Genomic DNA, 22,354 nt, shown 5'->3' on the forward strand with positions numbered 1-22,354 from the left:
CTATCAATACAAATGAATGAAAAGGTTGTTTCTTCTCAAAATCCTCTAAAACTCCTCAAACAACTTAAACGCAGTTGAAGAAAATAAAAACATTTGTATTAGAAAAAGAACAAAAAATAGGCAAAATAATCCCTTCTTTATGGGTCTGGACATAATCCACATGGCATGCAATGTTGTCCTGAGCAAGGCAGCACATGTGTCAAGACAGGCAACTGGCAAAACAGTGTGGCTTGAAGTGTGTTAATTTGCAAACTGAGAGTAAAGCAGTGAGTTGTGTTTACAGTTTTGCAAAAAGTGTGTCATAAAATTACAAACTGAGTATGTGTGCATTCAGTTTGGCATACTTGGTAAATGCATTTACTACAATTGTTCATGGTTTCAGAGATAGTGCTTCAAGAAACACTTAGTGTTTAAGCATTCAGAAAAAAATTGCTAAGCAATAGTCACTTTGGGAAATATGCTTATTTGCTATCTTGCTGACAGTTACATCAGAATTTTAATAACACTGATATCTGTCCATCAAATATGAAGCTGCAGCCAATTAGCTTACATTAACATAAAGACTGGAAACTTACCAATTCTCACTGTCCCTGTGTTAATGGCAGCTCAAGTAACTCTGAAATTACATTGAAATTACACATCTTCTCTCCGTCACATTAAGCTTAGAAAGGAAGCGACTGCAACCGTTAAGTAATCTGTATGTGTCAGGGAGAATCAGAACTGAGTGCTCATAATGACAAGCAAAACTTTTGTCCCACCATAGTTCATTAATGTCAATCATTCATGTGTTGGTGTCAGTGAAGGATATTTGTCAGCCGTGTAGCTACACACTTTTTAGCACGTTATTCTTTCTATGCTGTTTTATTGACAAACAGTTTCACGTTTAGTTCCACCATCTTCTGGACTCTCACTCACGTTGTCTTCTCCTCCAGGGTCCTACAGGGAAACCAGGTCTGCCAGGAATGCCTGGAGCTGATGGCCCTCCTGTACGTTTGTCTCTTCCTTTTTTTCTTTGTTCATATCACTAAAACTGAATTAAGTTGAGTCTACCAACAATGGGTGTACGTCCTGAGACTTGAGCTTTTTGTCATCCCTTTTCAGGGTCACCCAGGAAAGGAGGGGCCCCCTGGCACCAAAGGAAACCAGGTGGGTGTCAATCATTACCGGATCACACAACATCACTTCCATCTAGCTAACTCAATATACAAATTGAATACGAGTCATAACAGAAAAAAAAACATATTACATCTAAAAGAGTTTTGTCAAAATGCATGTTTACAATACATTTGTTGGTGCAGTTATTTTAAGCATGTCTTTGTTTTTGTAGTTTTCCATGTAAAAATGACACCCAACATAAATACTTTAAGGTATTAATGGTGTTGTAAACTTTCTTCCTTCTCCAGGGTCCCACCGGTCCTCAGGGAGCTATTGGCTATCCTGGCCCTCGTGGTCTCAAGGTCAGCACAATGAATTTTTCTAGTTATTCTTTAACAAACAGGTTTGTTGATGGTGAGGTAATACCGGTATTTTCAAAGTTTCAGTGTGCGACTAAATTGAACCAACACAAGACTTAAATATCCTTTAGCCTGTCAGTGTGTTAATCATGCAATGCTTTAACTGCAGGGAGGTCAAGGAATCCGTGGACTGAAGGGCCACAAGGGAGAGAAGGTAAGTGATTAATTACAGTTTAATACTTCCACTAACTCAAGAAATACTCCCTCTTTAATCACAATTGCATAGTGAAAGCGATCTAATACACATTTTTTGTTGACACACAAAAGCAAAATGTAAAATCAAAACAGGACATATTAGGTTTTTGTCTAAAAGGATTTTGAGTTATAATCAATAACAAGGTTGATCTAGTATTTAATGGAATATGTACTGTGTGCTTTTTGTTTGCTTGTGTGTTTAGGGAGAAGATGGTTTCCCTGGAATTAAAGGCGATTTTGGTCCCAAGGGAGAAAGGGTAAGATAGATTAATGGACCAGCGGGTTAACTGATCAGTTTGTTGATAGAATGATTAATGGATGAAGGAAGAGGTGGATTGATTGACTTTTTTATTGTCATTTTATGTCTTCACCATATTTTATTATATTGTTATTTATCTATAGATACATATTGCTTGATTTATTCTGATTATGCTTTGTGTCCTGCTGACAGGGCGAGATTGGAGTAACAGGCCCCAGAGGAGAAGATGGTCCAGAGGGGCCAAAGGGTCGTGTTGGACCCCCTGGTGAGATCGGACCACTTGGACTAGTTGGAGAGAAGGTACAACCACATTATACAATTGGCTCATAGTAACATGAGATAGATTCTTAGGAGCATCATCTCCCGCTTTATGTGGAAGCCCTCTTGTGGTTGTACAAGTATGTGCACTTAAGTGAAACGTGACATTTACACATGGAATTAACAGTATTTTCAACTTCAGCTGTATCTGTTTATATATCAGCTTAGTTATGATTTTGTGCACACAAGATAAAAAAAATTCAGAGGCTACATGCAGCCCAAAGTGCTACATATAGTTAGAATAAAATAAAATAAAATAAAATAAATGTTTGCAAAAAAATCAAGTCAATAGAATAAAATAAACACCAGAGATAACATATTGTTAAAAGAAAAACAATGACTAAAACTTAAAACTTGAAAACTAAGGATATAACATTTCTTCAAATTAAAGCCATATTAAAAATAAAGAGAAAAATTAATTACCCTTTTATGTCGTTTTATTGTAGCAAACCTCGACTGCTATTTCATTTCTCCCTCTGACATAAATTTCATAGCTCTTATTTATACACTTGCTTTAATTAAACTGCATCTGTCCTGATGTATGTCTTGTAATATGAGCTGCTGTCCAAAAAATTAATTATTTCAAAAAAAGAAAGAAAAAATATAATTATATTATAAGTATATTTGAATTAGACATTGCCATGTAATTTTCACAAGTGTTTGTCATTTTGTGCTGTATTTTTGTGTCAGTTGCTTCTTATTTTAGCTATGCTGTTAATTTTTATTGCATGGAAATATGACTGTAGCACACCTGAACATATTATCAGCTAATTCTCATTTAGTCCTCATATTGTGGCATATATTTCTGAATTTGAACAGATCGTCATTAGCAGGGTTGTGATAAGATTTCTTGTTTAAAAGATTGGTAATATTTAAACAGTTCCAGATGTTGTGACCCAGTCAAATAAAAGAATGATGACTAATTATGTTATCATGTGATATCAGGGTAAACTTGGTGTACCTGGACTTCCTGGATATCCTGGAAGACAAGGACCCAAGGTAAGAAACACATACATATTATCCTCACTGACTCATTTACTCATCCAAGATCACTTTCACTCCAGTGGCCATCAGGCTTCTGCATGGTGAGATACACAGCTGATGTTGAGATGTTGATTTGTTTTTTAGGGATCTCTTGGATTCCCAGGATTCCCTGGCTCAAACGGCGAGAAGGGAACAAGGGTAAGTGAATGTTCTGTGGAAGATTTCCCTTCTCAAAGCAGACTTTTCAACTTCTTCAGGCCATGAATGATTAGTGATCAAATCAGATTGGCTGTTTAATTATCTCTACACAGATGAGCTAGATTGATAGATCCTGTAGATTAAGTTACATAATCAGTAATATGCAGTTAAATTCTGTCTGAGTCTGCAATTGTTTTTTTTTTCATCATTTTAGGGTCTCACTGGCAAATCAGGGCCAAGAGGACAAAGAGGACCAACGGTACCATTTTGCATTTATTCATTTGTTCTTTCAGTCAGTTTGTAAAAGCTTCTCTGCTCACAGGATGGTCTTTTATCTTCCCCACACTCAACTGTTTTTTGTTTGTTTCATTTTTTTGTTGTTTGTTTGCTCACGGTATTAAAGAGTAACTAACAGTTTCACAGCCCTCTCTGGCTGAAAGTTTCAAGCTTGATTCATCTCAACAGTGATGCTTGGATGGGGTCAGAAGTGTCCTTTTTTGCACCTGTGACCACACCCTACAGTGATGTCACAGGGTCCTGTAGTACATCTTTGCATCACTGCAGTAACGCTGAATCCAAATGTCCGCAGAGAGTCCACTTGGGGTGCAAATTTCACCACACTTAACTGATTTATTTACCCATAATTTGTTGCAATAGGTTGTAAGTTTTCCAATTGCTGACAAAGAAACAAATAAAACTAACTTATTATGAATGTTTAAAGCAATCGTGTATTAAACCTTTATTTAAATTGTGTAGGCCATAAACAGTATTCAACCACATCATGATATAGACATATGTAGAAGAATAGGCGATAGAAGTCATCACAATGCATTTTATTATTGCAGCCTACCCTATGACAGCTGTGCAGTGTAATGCCGAATAAAGGCTGAGAAAAATGGCTGGAAAGCAACAGTAGAAGATCTTCCAATATAAGTATATCCAATTATTTAGTCACAGTCTGGTCCTTATTTACAGCCATGTCTGTATTTGATTTAAGCCTATAGAAATGTATGAATATCATTTTGTTCACTCAGAAAAAAGCCTATACATTAGCCTGATAAGCAGGGACAGGTAAGGAGATGCCATTCATCAACTTACGTGAGGAATAGACAGCAGCGATCACATTGTAGTTGTAGCTCAAACGTTTCCACCGCAAAGACTGAAACCAATTTAAGGCCTGTCTGTCAGCGGCTTGCAGTCTTATGCCCTTGCAAACTTTACGTGATGACAGTGAACATGACACAGTACGTACAACTGAAGTCTGCGAGGGCTCAGTCTGTAAATCCAGAAGGTGGAAATTTGGATTCAGCCTCAAGTGCAAAGTTAAACCACTGAAGGTTGAAACTCATCGTACATCAAGGTAACCACAGATTGCATCACACATCCATAATTTTTGACTAATTCTGGATACTGACTGTGTCCATCAGGGCCCCAGAGGGCAGAGAGGACCAAGGGGCGCGACTGGGAAACCAGGAGCAAAGGTTGGTATACACACTAAATTCATCCAGATGGTACTGAGAAACTGTGTTTGTGTACGTAGGTGCTTCACACATGCCATATTGATTTTTGTTGATGATCATGTTTTGTCATTGTTGTCATTGTCTACATCATTATCACTCATATCACTAGAACTTCAAAGCTAGATATTTAGATTTTTTTTTTAATTTAATATAATAATCTCACAATTTGAATTTGACACACAAAGACAAAGCACACTATATTGATATTTCTGGCAAAACGCTTATCTCCATTAACCTGTCTTTAGTCTTTGCCTTCTGGTCTTCGTCTGGCTTAAAATTGAAGCCCATTTCAACATATGATATGAAAGAATAATAGTTTGTGATCCAAAACTATTTTTTTCTCAATTCACTATGTTTTTGTTCTGTTGCCTTTTAGGGATCTTCTGGAAGTGATGGCCCTCCTGGTCCTCCTGGAGAGAGGGTGAGTGCTTAATTTTTGTCACAGGAAAGCATGTCCTGCTGCGTGGCACTTTGTCAGAGTTTACATTCAAATCTGTGACACTAAATGTCTGTATTTGGCATTCTGATTATCTTCTTATTATATCATATGTTGTTGTCTCACCAGGGATTGCCCGGACCTCAGGGAGCCAGTGGTTTCCCCGGACCAAAGGGACCTCCTGTAAGAAAAATGTCTTGATACCAGTTTTATATCGACTGATCAAAGATACTTTATATATTTAAGCTGGTATCACTGTAACACTGTTCATAGAGGAATTGTTGGTTTTGGGTTTGGGTTTTGGGTTTGATGATTCCTGTTTCCTGTTCTGTTAAGGTTGAGATTTAATTGATATATGATGGTTGATTGATGTTTCTTTACAGGGACCTCCAGGAAAGGACGGACTGCCTGGACACCCTGGGCAGAGAGGAGAAGTTGTAAGTTTTATTTTTTAATACTCTTGAAGATAGTTCCCCTCTTTAAACTGATGAAGACTTTCACATGGATACCAGTCATGGTTTTGTCATGGGATGCAGTCACCCAAAAAATATACCTGATGAAGGTCTAACAGACTGAATGTCAGAAATTAATAACTGCACCATCAGCAAGCAAGACACCATTCAGTATTTTTTTAGTTTTTATTCACAGATGCTGCCACTCAGAAATTATGTCAGTGATTGGTTTGTTACAGATTAATTTTTATATTGTGGGAAAAAATATTTTTACACTGTTTTTTGTTCATTTGCAGGTGGGTTGTATGCAAAGGGGCATCAGTCATAGTTTGTTAAATCTTAATTACCACGGTTATGTACCTGTACATGTTTTTTTAGATATCTAATCCACAGGGACATATCTACATATCTATCTCCTCCTAATATGCACTGGATTTTTTTTAACCTATATTTCTACAATGTTCGTACTCCAGCTGGCAACCTGGAAAGATAGCTGTTTACATATTACAGAGGATTGTTGTGTCATGTACTGTTGACTAGATGTTTATTCTCTGCTTTCTGTTGAGTGGACAAATTATTGAAGGCAAAATGCTATTTACATCAGAATGATTCATTCTTTCAATCTTATTCCACTTTTACTTTAGTCTTAAAGATGAGTTCGTGATGAAGGTTATGGAAAGACCTGGGTTGGGCTCTTCTGACAATTCTGACATGGATTATGAACACCTTATGAAGCATCTTAATAATAGGAACGAGGTTCAATATTTTATGGATTTTTTATTAACTGAATTTCTCTCCTCAAGGGTTTCCAAGGTAAAATGGGTCCACCTGGACCTCCTGGAGTCGTTGGACCTCAGGTGAGTTTTCGGAATCTTGATGCAGAATGTTCTCATTACTGATACAGTAAGTCACATCAGTTTTCATAACAATACAACTTGCCCTCTTTTCTTTCTTTTTTCTTTTCTCTCCTTCCTCTATCCATTGTCAATTTCTTTGCACTTTACTTCCTCTTTCCTCTCCTAAACATCTTCTTCCTTTCCATGCCCTCTCTATCTCCATCCTCCCAGGGTCCATCAGGAGAGACTGGCCCCATGGGCGAGCGTGGTCACCCCGGACCCCCAGGTCCACCTGGAGAGCAGGGACTTTCTGGTCCCTCTGGGAAGGAAGGCACCAAGGGAGACCCTGGACCCCCCGGAGGCCCTGGTAAAGACGGGCCCCCAGGACTGAGAGGCTTCCCTGGAGAGAGAGGACTGCCTGGAACCCCTGTGAGTATGACCCAGAGAAATACTGCGTAGATCATCAGACATATATTGATCACTTTGATAGGAGTAACTTGACCTTTGGATAAAAGTGTCTAGCAGAGTGAGGTGAAAGATCGCTGATTAATCCGTTCTTGTCTTTTCTTTCAGGGAGGTGGAGGACTGAAGGGAAGTGAAGGACCTCCCGGACCTCCTGGACCTGCTGTACGTTTCAAACCATATGCAAAGTTTATTTTCAGAACTCCAACTTAGGAATGAAAAAAAAAGACAATAATTCAGCTACCCCACTAAAGTACTACAGTTTGTCAACAAAGCATTAAATTACTTTGTTTTACGTCAGTACATAGTGTGTATTTGTTTCTGCTCAATTTTCATTTTGTAGGTTTTAATATTTCAAATATTTCAGTATTGGATGTTGTTATGATAATTGTTTCAGTTACTATATCTCAGTCCATCCAACTTATGAATTAAGTATTCACTTCATGAATACCTGCTGTAATCATTACTATCTTTATGATATTGTACCTTTCTAGGGTTCTCCTGGTGAGAGGGGCCAAGCTGGTACTGCTGGACCTGTTGGACCTCCTGGCAGACCAGGGCCTCAGGGGCCTCCTGGACCCTCTGGAGAGAAGGGAGTTCCTGTGAGCATTCTGAACAGTTTTATCCAATGATGCATTTGACTCAACTTTTGGAATAAGATACAACTATTGATTCTCCTCTTTGTTCTTTTCTCTTGTTAAGGGTGAGAAAGGACCTATTGGCCCAGCCGGTCGTGATGGAGTACAGGGTCCCGTGGGTCTGCCTGGCCCTGCTGGAACACCTGGAGTACCCGGAGAGGACGGAGACAAGGCAAGTAACTCTGAGTAACAGTCTTCATACCAACCTTACATTATAAAAACACCTTAGTTACCTTATTAAAATTACCAGTGTTTAAAAATGGGGATGATCATTAATTTCAGAGCTTTGTTATAAACTTTGCTGTAACATAATTTTTTTTTGTTGATGCAGGGTGAGGTTGGAGAGCACGGTCAGAAGGGCGCCAAGGGAGCAAAGGGAGAGCACGTGAGTGATGTTGACATGCATCTAACGTCCCTGAAGATATCTTTCTGATCTGAAATGATCAGAATTTATTTGTGTAAATGAAAAATGTCTTACAATGCTGTTTGTGCTTATTTTTTGTTTGTTGGTAGGGTCCTCCTGGTCCACCTGGGCCAATGGGTCCTGTTGGTCAGCCTGGTGCTGCTGTAAGTACAAATTTTGACTCTTTGAAGACAAAATCTGACGGTGTGCAGTGCCACCTGTTTGTACTTGTTCCTGATAGTTTGATTCCAAACAAACCAACCAGGATATAAAATGCATAAGCAGCAGAGAATCTTCCCCAAGAAAGCAACACAGTAACTGTCAATTTGATATGTTTTCTGTTTTTCTTCTTCTGTGGTGCAGGGTGCTGATGGAGAGCTTGGACCAAGGGGGCAGCAGGGGCCTTTTGGAGCTAAAGGTGATGAAGGAACCAGAGGATTCCCAGGAGCCCCAGGACCCATTGGACTGCAGGTAAAATAAAAAACCAACAATACTCACTTTAGTGGCAGATTCACTCAAATCTTTAGATTTAGACTTTTATATGAATATTTAGGTGAAGTTTTGAGCTACACTCTTGTGCTAAGCTGCTAAGCTGAGCTAATCTTTGTGTGACTTTCAACTCCATCCTGCAGGGCTTGCCAGGACCACCAGGTGAGAAGGGAGAGACGGGAGATGTTGGACCTCTGGTGAGTTTCAGAAATACACAACATTAGCCATAATGACCGCATCAGTATTTATTACTGTGAAATTCTAGATGATGATAAAAGCATGAGTTTCTTTATGTTTTCAGGGTCCTCCAGGCCCTCCAGGACCCCGTGGCCCTGCTGGACCCAATGGTGCTGATGTGAGTGTTTACAGCTCTTTTTGATAAAATGACAACAATATGTATTCTGCATTGTTCACACTACCAAGAGCTGTCTCAAAGCTGTTACTGTACCATTACAACATTGACTGTCAGTGACGGCATGTTAAATGAGACTGCTCCAAAAACAGCAATAGTCTAGAAGTAAAAAGAAAAGATTCTAGAAAGTTACTTTTAATAGCAGCAGTGTTAGAAAGGTGAGTAATTAAAGGAAGTAGCTCTTACATTTTTGCTGATTTTGGTGTGAATCATTCAATATTTTTGTCTTAATTGTTTGTTTGTATGTGTTTTTCAGGGTCCTCAAGGTCCTCCCGGTGGTTTGGGTAATCCTGGACCTATTGGAGAGAAGGTGCAGACTTAAAGATTATTTTGCTGACGTTGAAGCAATATTTCTGTCATACATTTGATTGTTTTCAAAGAAATAGAAAACGAATTAATTTCAACTTGTCTTGAGGACTAAAAGGAATACTTTTTGCTCCACAGGGAGAGCCTGGTGAGGGCGGACCACCTGGAATAGTAGGAGAGCCAGGAAAGAAGGTGATTCACTCAGTGTTTTACACCTTATGGGTTGAGATCCCTTAAAGATAGGTTAGTAGCATCCATGAGTTAACCAAGAGTTGTGTACTCCTATTGGCAGGGTCCCCGTGGAGAGCGTGGAGAGAAGGGAGAGGCCGGACAACCTGGAACAGCTGGACCTGCTGGAGGAAGAGGACGACCTGGAGACGATGGACCCAAAGGAAACCCTGTATGACACCCACAATGAAATACACACACAAAATGACATTGCCACAAAAATCAGTGAATTTAGACTCCACTGCTCAGTTTATGGCCATAAATTCAGACAACATTTTGACCTTTTGATTTCTGAGTTTTGTTTTTGTGTCTGACTTGAGGGTCCTGTTGGTTTCCCTGGCGATCCTGGTCCCCCTGGTGAGGTTGGACCCAGAGTGAGTACCCTGTTCTGATGAATACATGTCAGCATCTTATTTAATCACCATGTCAGTAAATTATTCTGATCGAATTCATAGCTATGTGGGTGCACAGCTTCGACCACTTTAGTTCAACTTGTTCCATACGCATGTTGTCTTGAGCTTCTTGCTTAACTGAACAAGAAAAATAAAACTGCTATGCTTTACTTCAGGGTCAAGATGGTGCCAAGGGAGAGAGAGGAGAAGATGGTGAACCAGGAGAATCTGTAAGTCAAAGGATACAACAATGCAGACATGTGAATGAAGTGTTAAAAGAATGTCTCAGTCTCTTTAATCTGCCCTTCCTGCCTGCTTTAACAGGGCTCCCCTGGACCCCCTGGTGAGAACGGACCTCCCGGTCCCCTTGGAAAGAGGGTAAGGTCACCATCTTCATTTGACATATACCTGACTGGTATAGTCCTATGCAGAAGTATTACAAAAAACAGCAAAGGAGCAGTCATGGTTACATTCCTCCATTATACACCATTTCTTACAATTACAGAATAAGTTATATTTTTTGTTTGTTAATGTACTGTAATATGTCATATGTTTTACTTCCTAGGGCCCTGCTGGAACAAGAGGACCAGAGGGACGTCAGGGAGAGAAAGGAACTAAGGTGAGTTCAGAGCTTTTTAGTTCAGCTCCCTGTGGCTCTGCATCAATAATGTTATCTTAACTCATGGTAAAGATACCAAAGCTGACATCAGATTGTTTCACTTCCCTGTGATAGTAATTTCCATTAATGATTCCAAGATAAATCATCAGCTAGCTTTTATTCTGAAAAACATTTGCAACCAGAAACTTCTACCAAGTAACGTCTCATCTCATTTTATTCTGTAAGGCAATTGTGGTACATAACTTTACAGTTAAACATTGCATGAAATAACTTTTTAAAACATGTGTACAAACTCCTGTGCTGGGGACAAGCATTGCCAGGATCATCATTTTTTTCGGGTTGTCCATGCATACATATGTGTTTCCCTTGCTCAAGAAAGCCCAGAGGGACTTTCTTCCACTTTGGAACAAACATCCACTTGGACAACAAAAAATTTAAGATATATTTGAATTCTAGTTTGTCATGTTTCTCAACATCATCATTTACAGGGAGACCCAGGTGCTGTTGGCCCCCCAGGAAAAACCGGCCCCGTTGGTCCCCAAGGTCAACCAGGAAAACCAGGAACAGAAGGTCTCAGAGGACTTCCAGGATCAGTGGTCAGTAAAGACAGACAATACAATATTTTATGAGTAACAAGTGTATACATCGTTGTTGTATGTGTCTGATGGCCACCTGCTAATGTGTTTCTAACTGTGATCCAGGGTGAGCAAGGATCTCCAGGACTTGCAGGACAAAAAGGACCACCAGGACCTCTTGTAAGATAACAATGCCACTTTATTTTCATGCATATATCTACTCTGCACTTGGACATACACTGCTATAAAATAAGTTGTTAAGTCCGGCAGTCCATTCCCTTCCAGGGGCTTCTCATTCAGTCCTCCATTTTTTCTCTTTCTGTCCTCCATCTGTCCCATCCTCTATCTCTCTTCATCACTTTCACCTGTGTTTCCTTATGGTTCTTGTCTTTTTCACCAACTCCTCACTGTGTTCCTCCTCTCCTCTTCTTTCCCTTCTTCTCCTGCAGGGACCTCCTGGTTTGCCTGGCCTGCGTGGAGACCCCGGTGCCAAGGGAGAGAAGGGACATCCAGGTCTTATCGGTCTCATTGGACCCCCAGGAGAGCAGGGAGAAAAGGGAGACAGAGGTCTGCCTGGGCCTCAGGGAACCACCGGCCCAAAAGGAGAGAATGTAAGTCTGATCTCTTTTACATGTGTTAAAATGGGCAACTCAACCACCATTATTCATTTGATAATAATTCCTGTAAGCTATTGTCATCTTAGACATGTGTTGTGTTTTATTTCAGGGAATGGCTGGAGGCACTGGACCCATCGGCCCTGCCGGTCCTCCTGGTCTTCCTGTGAGTGCCTGTACTATTTTATCTCATGAACATGCCCTCTTACTTTCTCTCTTGGCTCAGCTCCCAAGATGTTATTCAGTGTCATAGCATGATTAGTAACACTTAACAATGGTGACCATCATTAAACTAAATCCTCATATCTTTTATAGGGTCCTCAAGGTATCAAAGGAGCTAAGGGCTCTTCTGTGAGTATACTTCAAGAGTGTTGGCACCACAAAATATGAATGAAATTGTTCCCAAAAAATGCATTAACATGGATCTGATGCAGTACCTTGAATCTTTCCTCTCTCTGCTGTTGTTAGGGAGGAGCTGGTCCAAAGGGAGAAAAGGGTGTACAAGGACCTCCTGGACCTCCTGTAAGTGCTTCACTATCACTTAAATTCTGCTCACTTCATTGCTCCTCACTGTTGATTGTCAGTTTACTGATTTGACAATGTATACTTGCCTCCCAGGGCCCAGCAGGTGAGGTCATTCAGCCCCTGCCCATCCAGAGAAGTCCTAAGTCCAAGCGTTCCATCGATGCGAGCCAGCTGCTCCCTGAGACCGACATGCCTGCATCTGATGCCACTGGCACTGAGTTCCTGATGGGCAGTGAAGGCATGGAGGAGATCTTTGGCTCTCTGAACTCACTGCGACAGGAGATCGAGACCATGCGTTTCCCTCTGGGCACCCAGGACAGCCCTGCCCGCACCTGCCAAGACCTGCACCTCAGCCAGCCAGACCTCAAAGACGGTAAGGGAAATATCCCCCCAAAATGTAGCTGGCACCTGCTCAGAGTAACGATCCCTTCATCAGGTTTTGGTCCTGTTGTTGTTGTTTCAATCTTGTCATTTCAACATGTGGATAATGCAGATCAACAATTCCTTTTTTTTATTAAATAACTCATAAAAAAGAGTCTTAGGGTCCCTATTTAAACTATCTATAGATCATGGCCTTGAGTGCAAGGCACAGGTGCATTTAGGGCGTGTCCAACTCCACTTTTGGTAGCTAAACAGCGCATGAACTGGGTGCAATGTAAGGCGCAAAGGGGTTGCATTCACTATCTTAATTGATCATAGGTTTGTTTCCTTTTAATCGATTCACTCAATACAACACATATACAATGGAATATCACACCCCTCATAACCTACCTAAAGACACCTCTATTCACTCCTTTCAAGGCAGATGACCTGTGGTGACGTATGTGAGGGTGCACCTATACATATGTACATATACAGCCGTCACCACAGTCATCCCTCAGTTCGACAGCCGCTCTTCACCAAGCCCGACCGCACAGCAGGGCGACAAAGTGTTGTACCTTGTTCCTCTCCTACAGGGAATAGAAATTAAAGTCATAACATCTTGGTCAACCACCGAGTGGCTGCTATTCAAATGGTTGACTCATCAGACTGGAGGTAGATTGCAATCTAGTTTTCTGCTGAGAGAAATGTAGAGGTAGCAGTAATGTCACCGCAGCAAATATCGTGGGACATTAAAGCATCAAAACAACCAACTGTAGTCATAAACTTGACAGAGGAAACAGAACTAAACCTTTAGCTTCTGAAATAATCAATGAAGTTACGCTGCTCCTCATTTGTAAATGTGCACAGCATCACTCTTAATGTGGACGTGCCTGACAAAAAACAAAGCTGTGAGCTGTATAGACTAGTGATGGCCAAATGAAGCTGCATGAAGCATTTTCTTTATCTTATAAGCCCACTAGATGGCACTCTCTTTCAACAAAAGGTTGAAAGCACATTGGATTGCCATTCTTTGAGCCTCTCTTTTTAAACCAAGAGTGCCATCTAGTGGGCTCATAAAATAAAGAAAGTGCTTCATGAGGCTTCATTTGGCCATCCATATAGACCTATTGACATTTCAGAACTATATCATTACTACTACAAGTACATTTGCTACTTACACCACATGAGCACTGGCTGTGAAAATGACAACTGCGTCGGTCTGAAACTATCAATGACAGTTGTGCTGTGCACCGCTTTGCACCATGCATAGGATAGGGCCTCTCTGTTTTAATGTTTTTTTTACCTTGCTTTGTCTCTCTGTCACCCCCTACAGGAGAGTACTGGATTGACCCCAACCAGGGCTGCTCCAGAGACTCTTTCAAGGTCTTCTGTAATTTCACCAGCGGAGCAGAGACATGCCTGTACCCCAGCAAGACCATCAACACGGTCAGTCCACCAAATCAGCAACACTGTAAAATCTCCTTAAAATCCTGTTAATCTCCTCAGTGTGGGGCACAAGTTAAGAAATATATTAAACAAAACATGTAAGGGACAGGAAATGCATTTGGCTGTGGAAAAAAAAGGACGGGAGTACTAGTGTTAGTGGAGATTTTTATCAGCAGACTAAGACTTTAATTTTATCACATTTGTAATAAAACCACGAAGGTCTCAGTGTTATAACTGTTCAGAAAAACTTGGTTATTTGTGCAAAACATAAGTATATCATACTGATTCGTGATGTGGACAATTCTGCTGCCAGGTGAAGATGAGCTCCTGGGACAAAGAGACTCCAGGATCCTGGTACAGTCAGTTCTCCGCTGGTAGTAAGGTTAGTAATCCTCTGTGACATGAGGACTGTTTGTGAAACTTTTGTTTTCAGCTAATATTTTAGTTCTTTACTTGATTACACTCTATTTTGTTCTCACCATCTATTTTCTCTCCCTTACTCTACTTGTTTTCCCTTCTAAACCCCTTTTTCCTTCATGGTCAAACCATCCCCTTTATGTGCATTCCATCCTATTGATCTCCCACCCTATCCTCCTCATTATCTGCTTGTCCTTCCTCCAAATCTCACTATATTACCCCCTCTTCCTCCTCTTCACACTCTTCCTCCTCCCAGTTTTCCTATGTGGACTCTTCTGGTGAGCCCGTGGGTGTTGTCCAGCTGGGCTTCCTGCGTCTCCTTAGCGTCCAGGCCCGCCAGGACCTCACCTACCACTGCCACCGTTCAGTGGCCTGGGCCGACCGAAGTGCCAAGAACAACTACAACAGGGCGCTGCACTTCCAGGGCGCCAACGACGAGACACTGAGCTACGAGACCAATCCTTACATCAAAGCTTTGGTCGATGGCTGCTCTGTGAGTTCACACACTTAATAATAAACTTTATTTATACAGGACTTTTCAAACAAAGTTACAAAGCACTTTACATGCACAAGCAGGCAATGCTCATACAACATATAACCAGTACAGCCAACACATTTTTGAACAGTCTGCCCTTTTCCCATTAGTTTTTACTGCAGGTTTATTCCTCGTGTCTCCCACCTCAACATTATGTTTCAGGATATACATCACATTTAAAACATAATGATACAAATTCATGGGACCTTTAAGATAATGAACTTCAGAGGGTTTTCCACCTTCCTATACAACCGCTCAGCGTGCTATTTGAGAAAGAATTTGTTGCCTGCTTACACTCTGGCGAGTATGAAGTACACCTATTCAAAGTACACAAAAACATGAGACAAAATAGTGCTATTTCCCCTATCGCAAATCACAGGAGAAACCACACCACTGCAACTTGCTTTTTAATGTTATTAAAATGCACACTGTGTGTGGGCAACAGTGTGTTGTTGTTACTTAAAAATTCATTTTTAATTTTTACCAGTTGACATTCACAGGATGTAATGAAGCATTTTCGAGGGTAACTTTGGTATTTTTTTTTACTTGGACCCTATTTTCCAGTGTCTAAGTGACTAATAAGAACAACTGTTTTTGAAATTGGGCAAAAGCGGCTGCTAGGTAACAATTCTTGGCATGTTCACGCCGTCAGTTTGCATCCATTGAAAGTGCATTTATTTGCTGCTAACAAGCTCAGATTATTATTTAAAGTATGACCTTTTTGTTAAAGAATAAGATTGTTTTTGTTTAACCAGAAACAATGCAGAAATCGCTATCACCAATCCCACCAGACTCTACTAGAATCCACAGTAATTTTGACATTATAAAACACATTTAATTTAAAGAAACAAAATAAAACTCTCAAAAAAACATTAAGGTTCATCTTTCCACTGTTCCAACAACACCAGCTCTTGTTTGGTTAAAATTCACCCAGGTTTGGCGATTGGGATTTTGGGGTCGTTTTTAGTTTAACAAAAAGGATCTTATTCTTTACCAGAAAGGTCTATCTCTGTAGGGATGCCAACTGCAGAGCTCCCACTCAATACTGGAGAAAAAAAAAATCCCCATTAGTCACTTGGACACAAAAACATGGGAAAATAGTTCCCAGGTTGGAAGATACCAAACCTAGCCTCTCACTTAAGACTCTTGAGAGCTGCCTATTGGATATATTGTCTTGAAATAGTAGTGCCACACAGTAAGATATTTTTACAGTTATCACTTTTATGATGAGCGTGAATGATAAATAATTTGCTGTAACTGTCAAGCATCAGCCAAATTATGATGCAGGGGTTAAACATATGAACACAATTAAAATTATACAAGCTTATTTTGCCATATAGACAAGCAGTCTCTGCTCACTGTTATGCCACATGTAAATATCTCCAATTTCTGATGCGTCTCTTTCTCTGTCTCTCAATCTTTCTCTCTCTGCAGTATCGTAAGGGCTTTGACAGGACAGTCCTGGAGATCAACACACCACAGGTGGAGCATCTTCCTCTGCTGGATATCAAGGTGTCAGACTTTGGGGAGAGCAACCAGCAGTTTGGCTTTGAAGTGGGACCTGTCTGTTTCCAAGGCTAAAAACACACATACACACATCATGCAAAGAACAACACGTGCAAATACTCACGCACACACACATGCACTTAGAGACACACTTAAATATAATAAACATACATGCCCAGTAATTTGTAAATTAACTTGTAAATGATATGAAACACACACGTACACAAACCCGCAGACAGACACACTTACACACGCAGATGCTGTTGTGAGACAAACACGCACTCACACTGTACGTGCCTGGGGAAAGCAACATCCTCCCAACAATTAATGGACGTAAAAAAAAAAAGAGGAGAGAAATAAAATACTCGCGGAGAGGAGACCATCGTTTGGGTAAACGACTGCGAGAAAGGAAGAAAAAAAAACCAGGAGAGAGTGCTCTTCGGAATAAAACAGTGTTTTCTCTACCAGCAGCAAAAGGGGCCGGCCTGAGAAAGAGGGCAAGCCAGTAACTTGAGGCCTGAAGCTCCCTGTCTCCGATCCCCCTCTCACTCTTCTGTCCTCCCCGCTGTCTTTTTTTCCACTCATCTCACCTGCTCTACCTCCCCCCTACTCCTACCAAAAAAAGGGTCACACTTGGACATTATTTCCATTTCTTTAATCCCAGATTTACACTGTGAGCAGCATGATTGACAGCCACTGACTCTTTAGTCATTCAGACAAAAAAGTTGCTTAGAACTGAAAGTTTTTAATCAATTTTTTATCTGTTTTGCACTTGCCAGCCAGAACCTCTACTGCTGAAGCAAAATCAAATCAAAACAGTAGACACCAAACTCTGACCTTTGGGTGATCCCTGTAAGTGCCAACTCATCTGGTCATTTAATTCTGTCAGAAATGAATGAAAGCCCAGTGACTTGTCAATCGTGTTGCTCACATTGTAAACACAGAGTAAATTTCAGCATTTATTACATCAAAAGGAACCAAAGAATTAGAGTCACCAGTTTCCACCCAGAATAAAAAGAGGGAATCAACCAAATGATGCCAGCTGGGTCTTCTTGGTCTTGTTTAAGCTGCCACCAAGTGAATTTTTAAAATCTTTGTAATATTGTCTTCATGACCACCTTTCAGTTTTATTAAAACAGTCTAAGAATGTGATTCACAGCTCAAACTGATGATTAAAAGATCGTCCTGGTGTTATACAGCAAGGTTAATGGAGTCCAGTGTGACACAAGATGTATTCTTTATTTTACTGGACAATCTTCCTCAGCCCTTTGTTAACATTGAACTAAACCTGCTGCATGCAGTGAGACAGGATAGAAGATCTGAGATCAGTGAATTTAAAAGCCATTATTTTTGTAAACTGTGCTGAACCTGACGCTATTGTACTTGCATGTTACTGGTGCCTTTTAAAAGGGCTGATTCTACTTCTTTTAGATCATGGATCAGGCTACCAGGGTCGCTACCACACACACCAGTCCAGTATTTGCTGAGTCACTTTCTGGGTCCTTTGATTATTGTTTTCCATCCAGAATCCATTTTTGGATTTTGCATCCAAGCACAGAACAACATCAGGGTTTAAGATGTATATGTGATTCAAAGGTCTCTCTTTCATTTTTTTGATACAGCAGTGAATAAAATGCATGCTTTACTGAAAGAAACTGTGTGGCAAGGTGCTAATTATACCAAAGCATAAAAGTTCTAGTATTCATTTTGAGTCCTTAATTTTCTTTAGTCTCTTTTACAATTTCATGAAGCTTTTTACTGGGGAAAATGTGCATTACATTCCATTTGTACAGAAATAGTGATATTCTATTGTATTTATTTAAAACAAACAGGGTGCTTTGAGATTAAAAAAATACACGGACCACCAAATATTCCAGTCAAATGTGGTATATTTCATTTGTATTTATTTCCTGTAGCTGACACTTGAAGGTCAAGTGAAGCAAGCGACTCACATGTTAAACTCACTGTCAGCCTGAGTTATGGTGCTTCTTTTCACGCCCTGTCCAAACTCCTTTTGTAGAACCAAAGAATCTGTGGCCATATTTTATTGTAATATCCCTTTTTAGTGTTTTCAACAACTGTACTGTGCTGTTAAATTTTGCTTCCTCTGTAATAATTAAATGGTGACTCTCCAGCTCTGTCACATTTCCTTGTCGTTGCTACTGTTTGACTTGGCGTATATTGGTTTAAGGCTCAGGTCGTTGCTGCCCGGGCTTTGAAATGCATCACAGAAATACAGTTTACTGAGTCAGCCTCTGCATTAATTTACACTGAGGTGCTGAGGACACACAATCCTCTGATCTTTTAAATTTCCATCTGAGACCACAGCGGGTAGGAGAAAGGTTGTGAGAGGGAGGAGTAAGCTTTGTCAGCCACCATGGGACTAAAGGTGATTAATAAGATTATTGTTTATAAGTATAATGTGGCTATGGGGTGTAATCATTACTAGGGTTCTGGTTTTTTTTTGTTTGTTTTTTTGTCTTGGTTTTGGTTTTGTTTTTTAACTATATCAGGGAAATGGGGTGGGAAAGCCAAAACCCAAATTTAAAAAATCTGACCTTGAGATTCTCCAGAGAGAATGACCTCAAATATTTGTTTTTATTGTGTTGAAGACAAATGTTTCAACATATAAAATATGGTGCTGAAAAGAGAAAAAAGTATTATTTTATAATGTGTGTAAGTAATTTTTTTAAATTCTTGTTTCTGTAATATATAATCTTTTAAAAAGAGCTGCTTGACTCTTGTTTTTCTTCCAACCCCCTGCCATCAGTAGTTCTCATTGCTGTTTCATATTTGTACAGGTTGTTTCTAGCTGATAATCACAATACACTTGGTGGGTACAAGTATAGTTTACCAAATAATTACATGTTGGCTCTTGTGGACTCAGTGGACAGAGAGGGAGACAGGATTGAAGGAAGCTGGAGAAAGGGAACAGGATAAGATAAATGACATGGCCGACCAGCAGATCATTGTCAGAACCAATGTGTGAGTTTTAGCAATTTTTTCAAAACCGAGGGGACAATAAAAAATATTGCCTCATTCAGCATTAGTTGCATACACCAATTTCGTTTACAGAACTTCAAATGCAGTGTGACATTTGTGGTTGTGCTGTAGTTCTGTATAGCTTGCCATATGTAGGCAAACCTATGCGGCTGTAAAGCAAATATTAACCATAGTTGCCAACATACAATTGTGGTAGTGACAGTGCAAAAAAGAACATTGAACATTTGTCATTTACAGTCAGTGATTAGAACAGCTTAACCTCTTATACATTAATTAAAGTATGCTATGAAATAAATGTCAAATAAGTGCAATAGTGAGTATAATATAACCAAAATCATGAAAATGTTATGGTATAGTATGCCATGAAGTAATCAGAAAAAAAGTCATATCTAAGTATGACATTAAAAAGAACACTGAAAAGATCATAGTACAGTATCACATAAAAAATGATAAAAAATAAATAAATAAAAAAAAAGTTATGGTATAGTATGCCATTAAAATAATCACTGAAAAAAGCCATAGTGTATATATATATATATACATCTATATACATATCTATCTATATATATATATATCTATATATGTATATAGATATATATATATATATATATATATATATATATATATATATATATATATATATATATATATAGTATGCCATGGAAAATCATTGAAAAATGTCATTGTATAGTATGCTATAACATATCATAAAAATGTCAAGGTATAGTATGTAACAACAAAGTCATAAAAAATACTTAAGTCTGATATGAAAAATTTTTGTAAAAACATAGTATGCCATAAAAAGAACCTAAAAAATCATAGTATATTGTGTTAGGACGTAATGTCATGAAAAATGTCATAGTATAATACGACATGAGAAAAATCACTAAGAAATAATATAGTATGGTGTGCCATTAAAATAATAAAATGTCACAGTATTGTATGGCATCAAAAATAAAAAAAAATGTTGTAGTATAGTTTAACACAAACATGTCATAGTGTAGTATGTTTTAAAAAAGTCATACAAAATATCATAGTATAATATGCCAAAAAAAAAAAAAAAAAAAAAAATATATATATATATATATATATATATATATATAGTATCCATAGTATGGTATATAAAAAATAACAACAAAATTTAATATTAAAGTATGTCACATTAAAATAAAATGTAAAAAGTGGTACATGGTGGTTATGGTATCTCATAATAAAGTCATAAAAAACATTATAGGTAGTATGCCATTAAAAAAACATAGTATAGTTATCATAAATAACCATACCATAGCATGAAAAAAATAATATTAAAATGTCAGAGTACTGTATGGCATCAAAAACTATAAAAAATGTCATGGCATGTAATGCTATAAAAACATAATGAAAAACTCATAGTATGGCATACCATTTAAAACATCTGAAAAAATATCACACTATAGTATGTACCAAAAAATGTCAGAAAAATGGTCCTAGTATAGTATGTCACAAAAAATGTAATCAAAATATCATTGGTTAGTATGTCACAAAAAATCCTAAAAATGCCATAGTATAGTATGCTTTAAGACTATCTTAAAAAATGTCAAAGTATATTATGCAAAAAAAGTCACAGTACCATATGGCGTCAAAAATCATTGAAAAAAATGTGGTGACTACTATACAGTAAAACAGTGACCTCTTGTGGCTGTTTGGAGTCCCTTCTCCTGTGGAGTTTTTTATCAATTGCAGATGTTTAAATGACTCAAATTAATTTATCACCATCGCTTTGTGTATATCACAAGAAACATTTGACATATTTTTAAACAACTCCTGTGAATCATCAAGATGCACAAGTGTGGACATAAAATCTTACACTAGATTTAGCAAACCATTCAGACTGTGTTAGTTTCTTTCGGGTATTTTGTGGCTTACTTGCAGTCTTAAAGTTGGTGCACCACAAGTAAATACCTTGTTAATATACCTCAGAACTTGTACTGTGGTTTACACGTCTTTGCTTTTCTTCATCAGCACAAAATAATGACATTCAACAACAAATTTAATGTCATTATTCAATCTAAATTCTTAAAAAAAAAAAACATTATTTACATTGTTACAGTAATGATGAACCTGTTTTTTAACCTCTGAACAGATGTTTGAAAATTGAATGCTCTTTGGAAGACTACTAGACTGTTGTTTCACTTAGTGTTTCAGGGGAATAAACTGTTGCATAATCTTTCGAATTGTGAGCCCCGCTTCCAAAATTTAAAATTAATGTGGAAATGACTGAAATCTGATTCAGCAGCACTGAGTCCAACAAACTTCAGCTGAGCCTGCATAGACAGAGACATCTGTTAAACCCTTTGCACTTCTAAGCTGATTTCCCAAGCCAACAAATTAGATTACATTTTTGAAATCCTCGTCAGACATGACAAGAAGTAGAGCAGTTCAATGGCTCAGTGAGTTAAGTGCCTGTAATGTCTTAAGATCAGGAGGTCAGTGGTTCAAATACTTCCAACTGTGTTTTAAAAGCCAACAAATTAGACTAAATTTTAAATGCTTATTGAACATTACATAAAGCAGATGAGCTGAATAGTTTTGTAAGTTAAGCACCTGACACATCTGAAGACAAAGAGGTCAGCAGTTCAAACCCTTGATTCCAACTGTGTTTTAAAAGCCAACTTCCTGAGGAAATACATAAAGGCACAGAAAATGTAAAAAGGCTTTGGTGATGTGAGT

General features: G+C 38.8%; 1 protein-coding gene across 1 annotated transcript in view; it reads left to right on the forward strand.

The window, feature by feature from the left end:
* The window catches only part of col11a2 (collagen, type XI, alpha 2), a 62,117-nt gene extending 42,746 nt beyond the window's left edge, over positions 1-19,371 (forward strand). Inside the window, exons 25-65 of the mRNA XM_049603037.1 lie at positions 933-986; positions 1,102-1,146; positions 1,404-1,457; positions 1,624-1,668; positions 1,913-1,966; positions 2,161-2,268; positions 3,232-3,285; positions 3,415-3,468; positions 3,683-3,727; positions 4,896-4,949; positions 5,365-5,409; positions 5,554-5,607; positions 5,808-5,861; positions 6,680-6,733; positions 6,944-7,141; positions 7,286-7,339; positions 7,669-7,776; positions 7,877-7,984; positions 8,144-8,197; positions 8,326-8,379; positions 8,579-8,686; positions 8,848-8,901; positions 9,006-9,059; positions 9,373-9,426; positions 9,561-9,614; positions 9,715-9,822; positions 9,971-10,024; positions 10,219-10,272; positions 10,367-10,420; positions 10,608-10,661; positions 11,150-11,257; positions 11,363-11,416; positions 11,686-11,847; positions 11,963-12,016; positions 12,166-12,201; positions 12,319-12,372; positions 12,469-12,748; positions 14,072-14,184; positions 14,498-14,566; positions 14,858-15,094; positions 16,571-19,371. Of these exons, the coding sequence (XP_049458994.1) occupies positions 933-986; positions 1,102-1,146; positions 1,404-1,457; positions 1,624-1,668; positions 1,913-1,966; positions 2,161-2,268; positions 3,232-3,285; positions 3,415-3,468; positions 3,683-3,727; positions 4,896-4,949; positions 5,365-5,409; positions 5,554-5,607; positions 5,808-5,861; positions 6,680-6,733; positions 6,944-7,141; positions 7,286-7,339; positions 7,669-7,776; positions 7,877-7,984; positions 8,144-8,197; positions 8,326-8,379; positions 8,579-8,686; positions 8,848-8,901; positions 9,006-9,059; positions 9,373-9,426; positions 9,561-9,614; positions 9,715-9,822; positions 9,971-10,024; positions 10,219-10,272; positions 10,367-10,420; positions 10,608-10,661; positions 11,150-11,257; positions 11,363-11,416; positions 11,686-11,847; positions 11,963-12,016; positions 12,166-12,201; positions 12,319-12,372; positions 12,469-12,748; positions 14,072-14,184; positions 14,498-14,566; positions 14,858-15,094; positions 16,571-16,717 (3,312 nt within the window). The 3' untranslated portion in view covers positions 16,718-19,371. The remainder of the gene's footprint in view (positions 1-932; positions 987-1,101; positions 1,147-1,403; positions 1,458-1,623; positions 1,669-1,912; positions 1,967-2,160; positions 2,269-3,231; positions 3,286-3,414; positions 3,469-3,682; positions 3,728-4,895; positions 4,950-5,364; positions 5,410-5,553; positions 5,608-5,807; positions 5,862-6,679; positions 6,734-6,943; positions 7,142-7,285; positions 7,340-7,668; positions 7,777-7,876; positions 7,985-8,143; positions 8,198-8,325; positions 8,380-8,578; positions 8,687-8,847; positions 8,902-9,005; positions 9,060-9,372; positions 9,427-9,560; positions 9,615-9,714; positions 9,823-9,970; positions 10,025-10,218; positions 10,273-10,366; positions 10,421-10,607; positions 10,662-11,149; positions 11,258-11,362; positions 11,417-11,685; positions 11,848-11,962; positions 12,017-12,165; positions 12,202-12,318; positions 12,373-12,468; positions 12,749-14,071; positions 14,185-14,497; positions 14,567-14,857; positions 15,095-16,570) is intronic.
* Positions 19,372-22,354: the final 2,983 nt, after the last annotated feature.

Source organism: Epinephelus fuscoguttatus, linkage group LG17, assembly GCF_011397635.1.
Source record: "Epinephelus fuscoguttatus linkage group LG17, E.fuscoguttatus.final_Chr_v1".
Lineage (NCBI taxonomy): Eukaryota > Metazoa > Chordata > Actinopteri > Perciformes > Serranidae > Epinephelus > Epinephelus fuscoguttatus.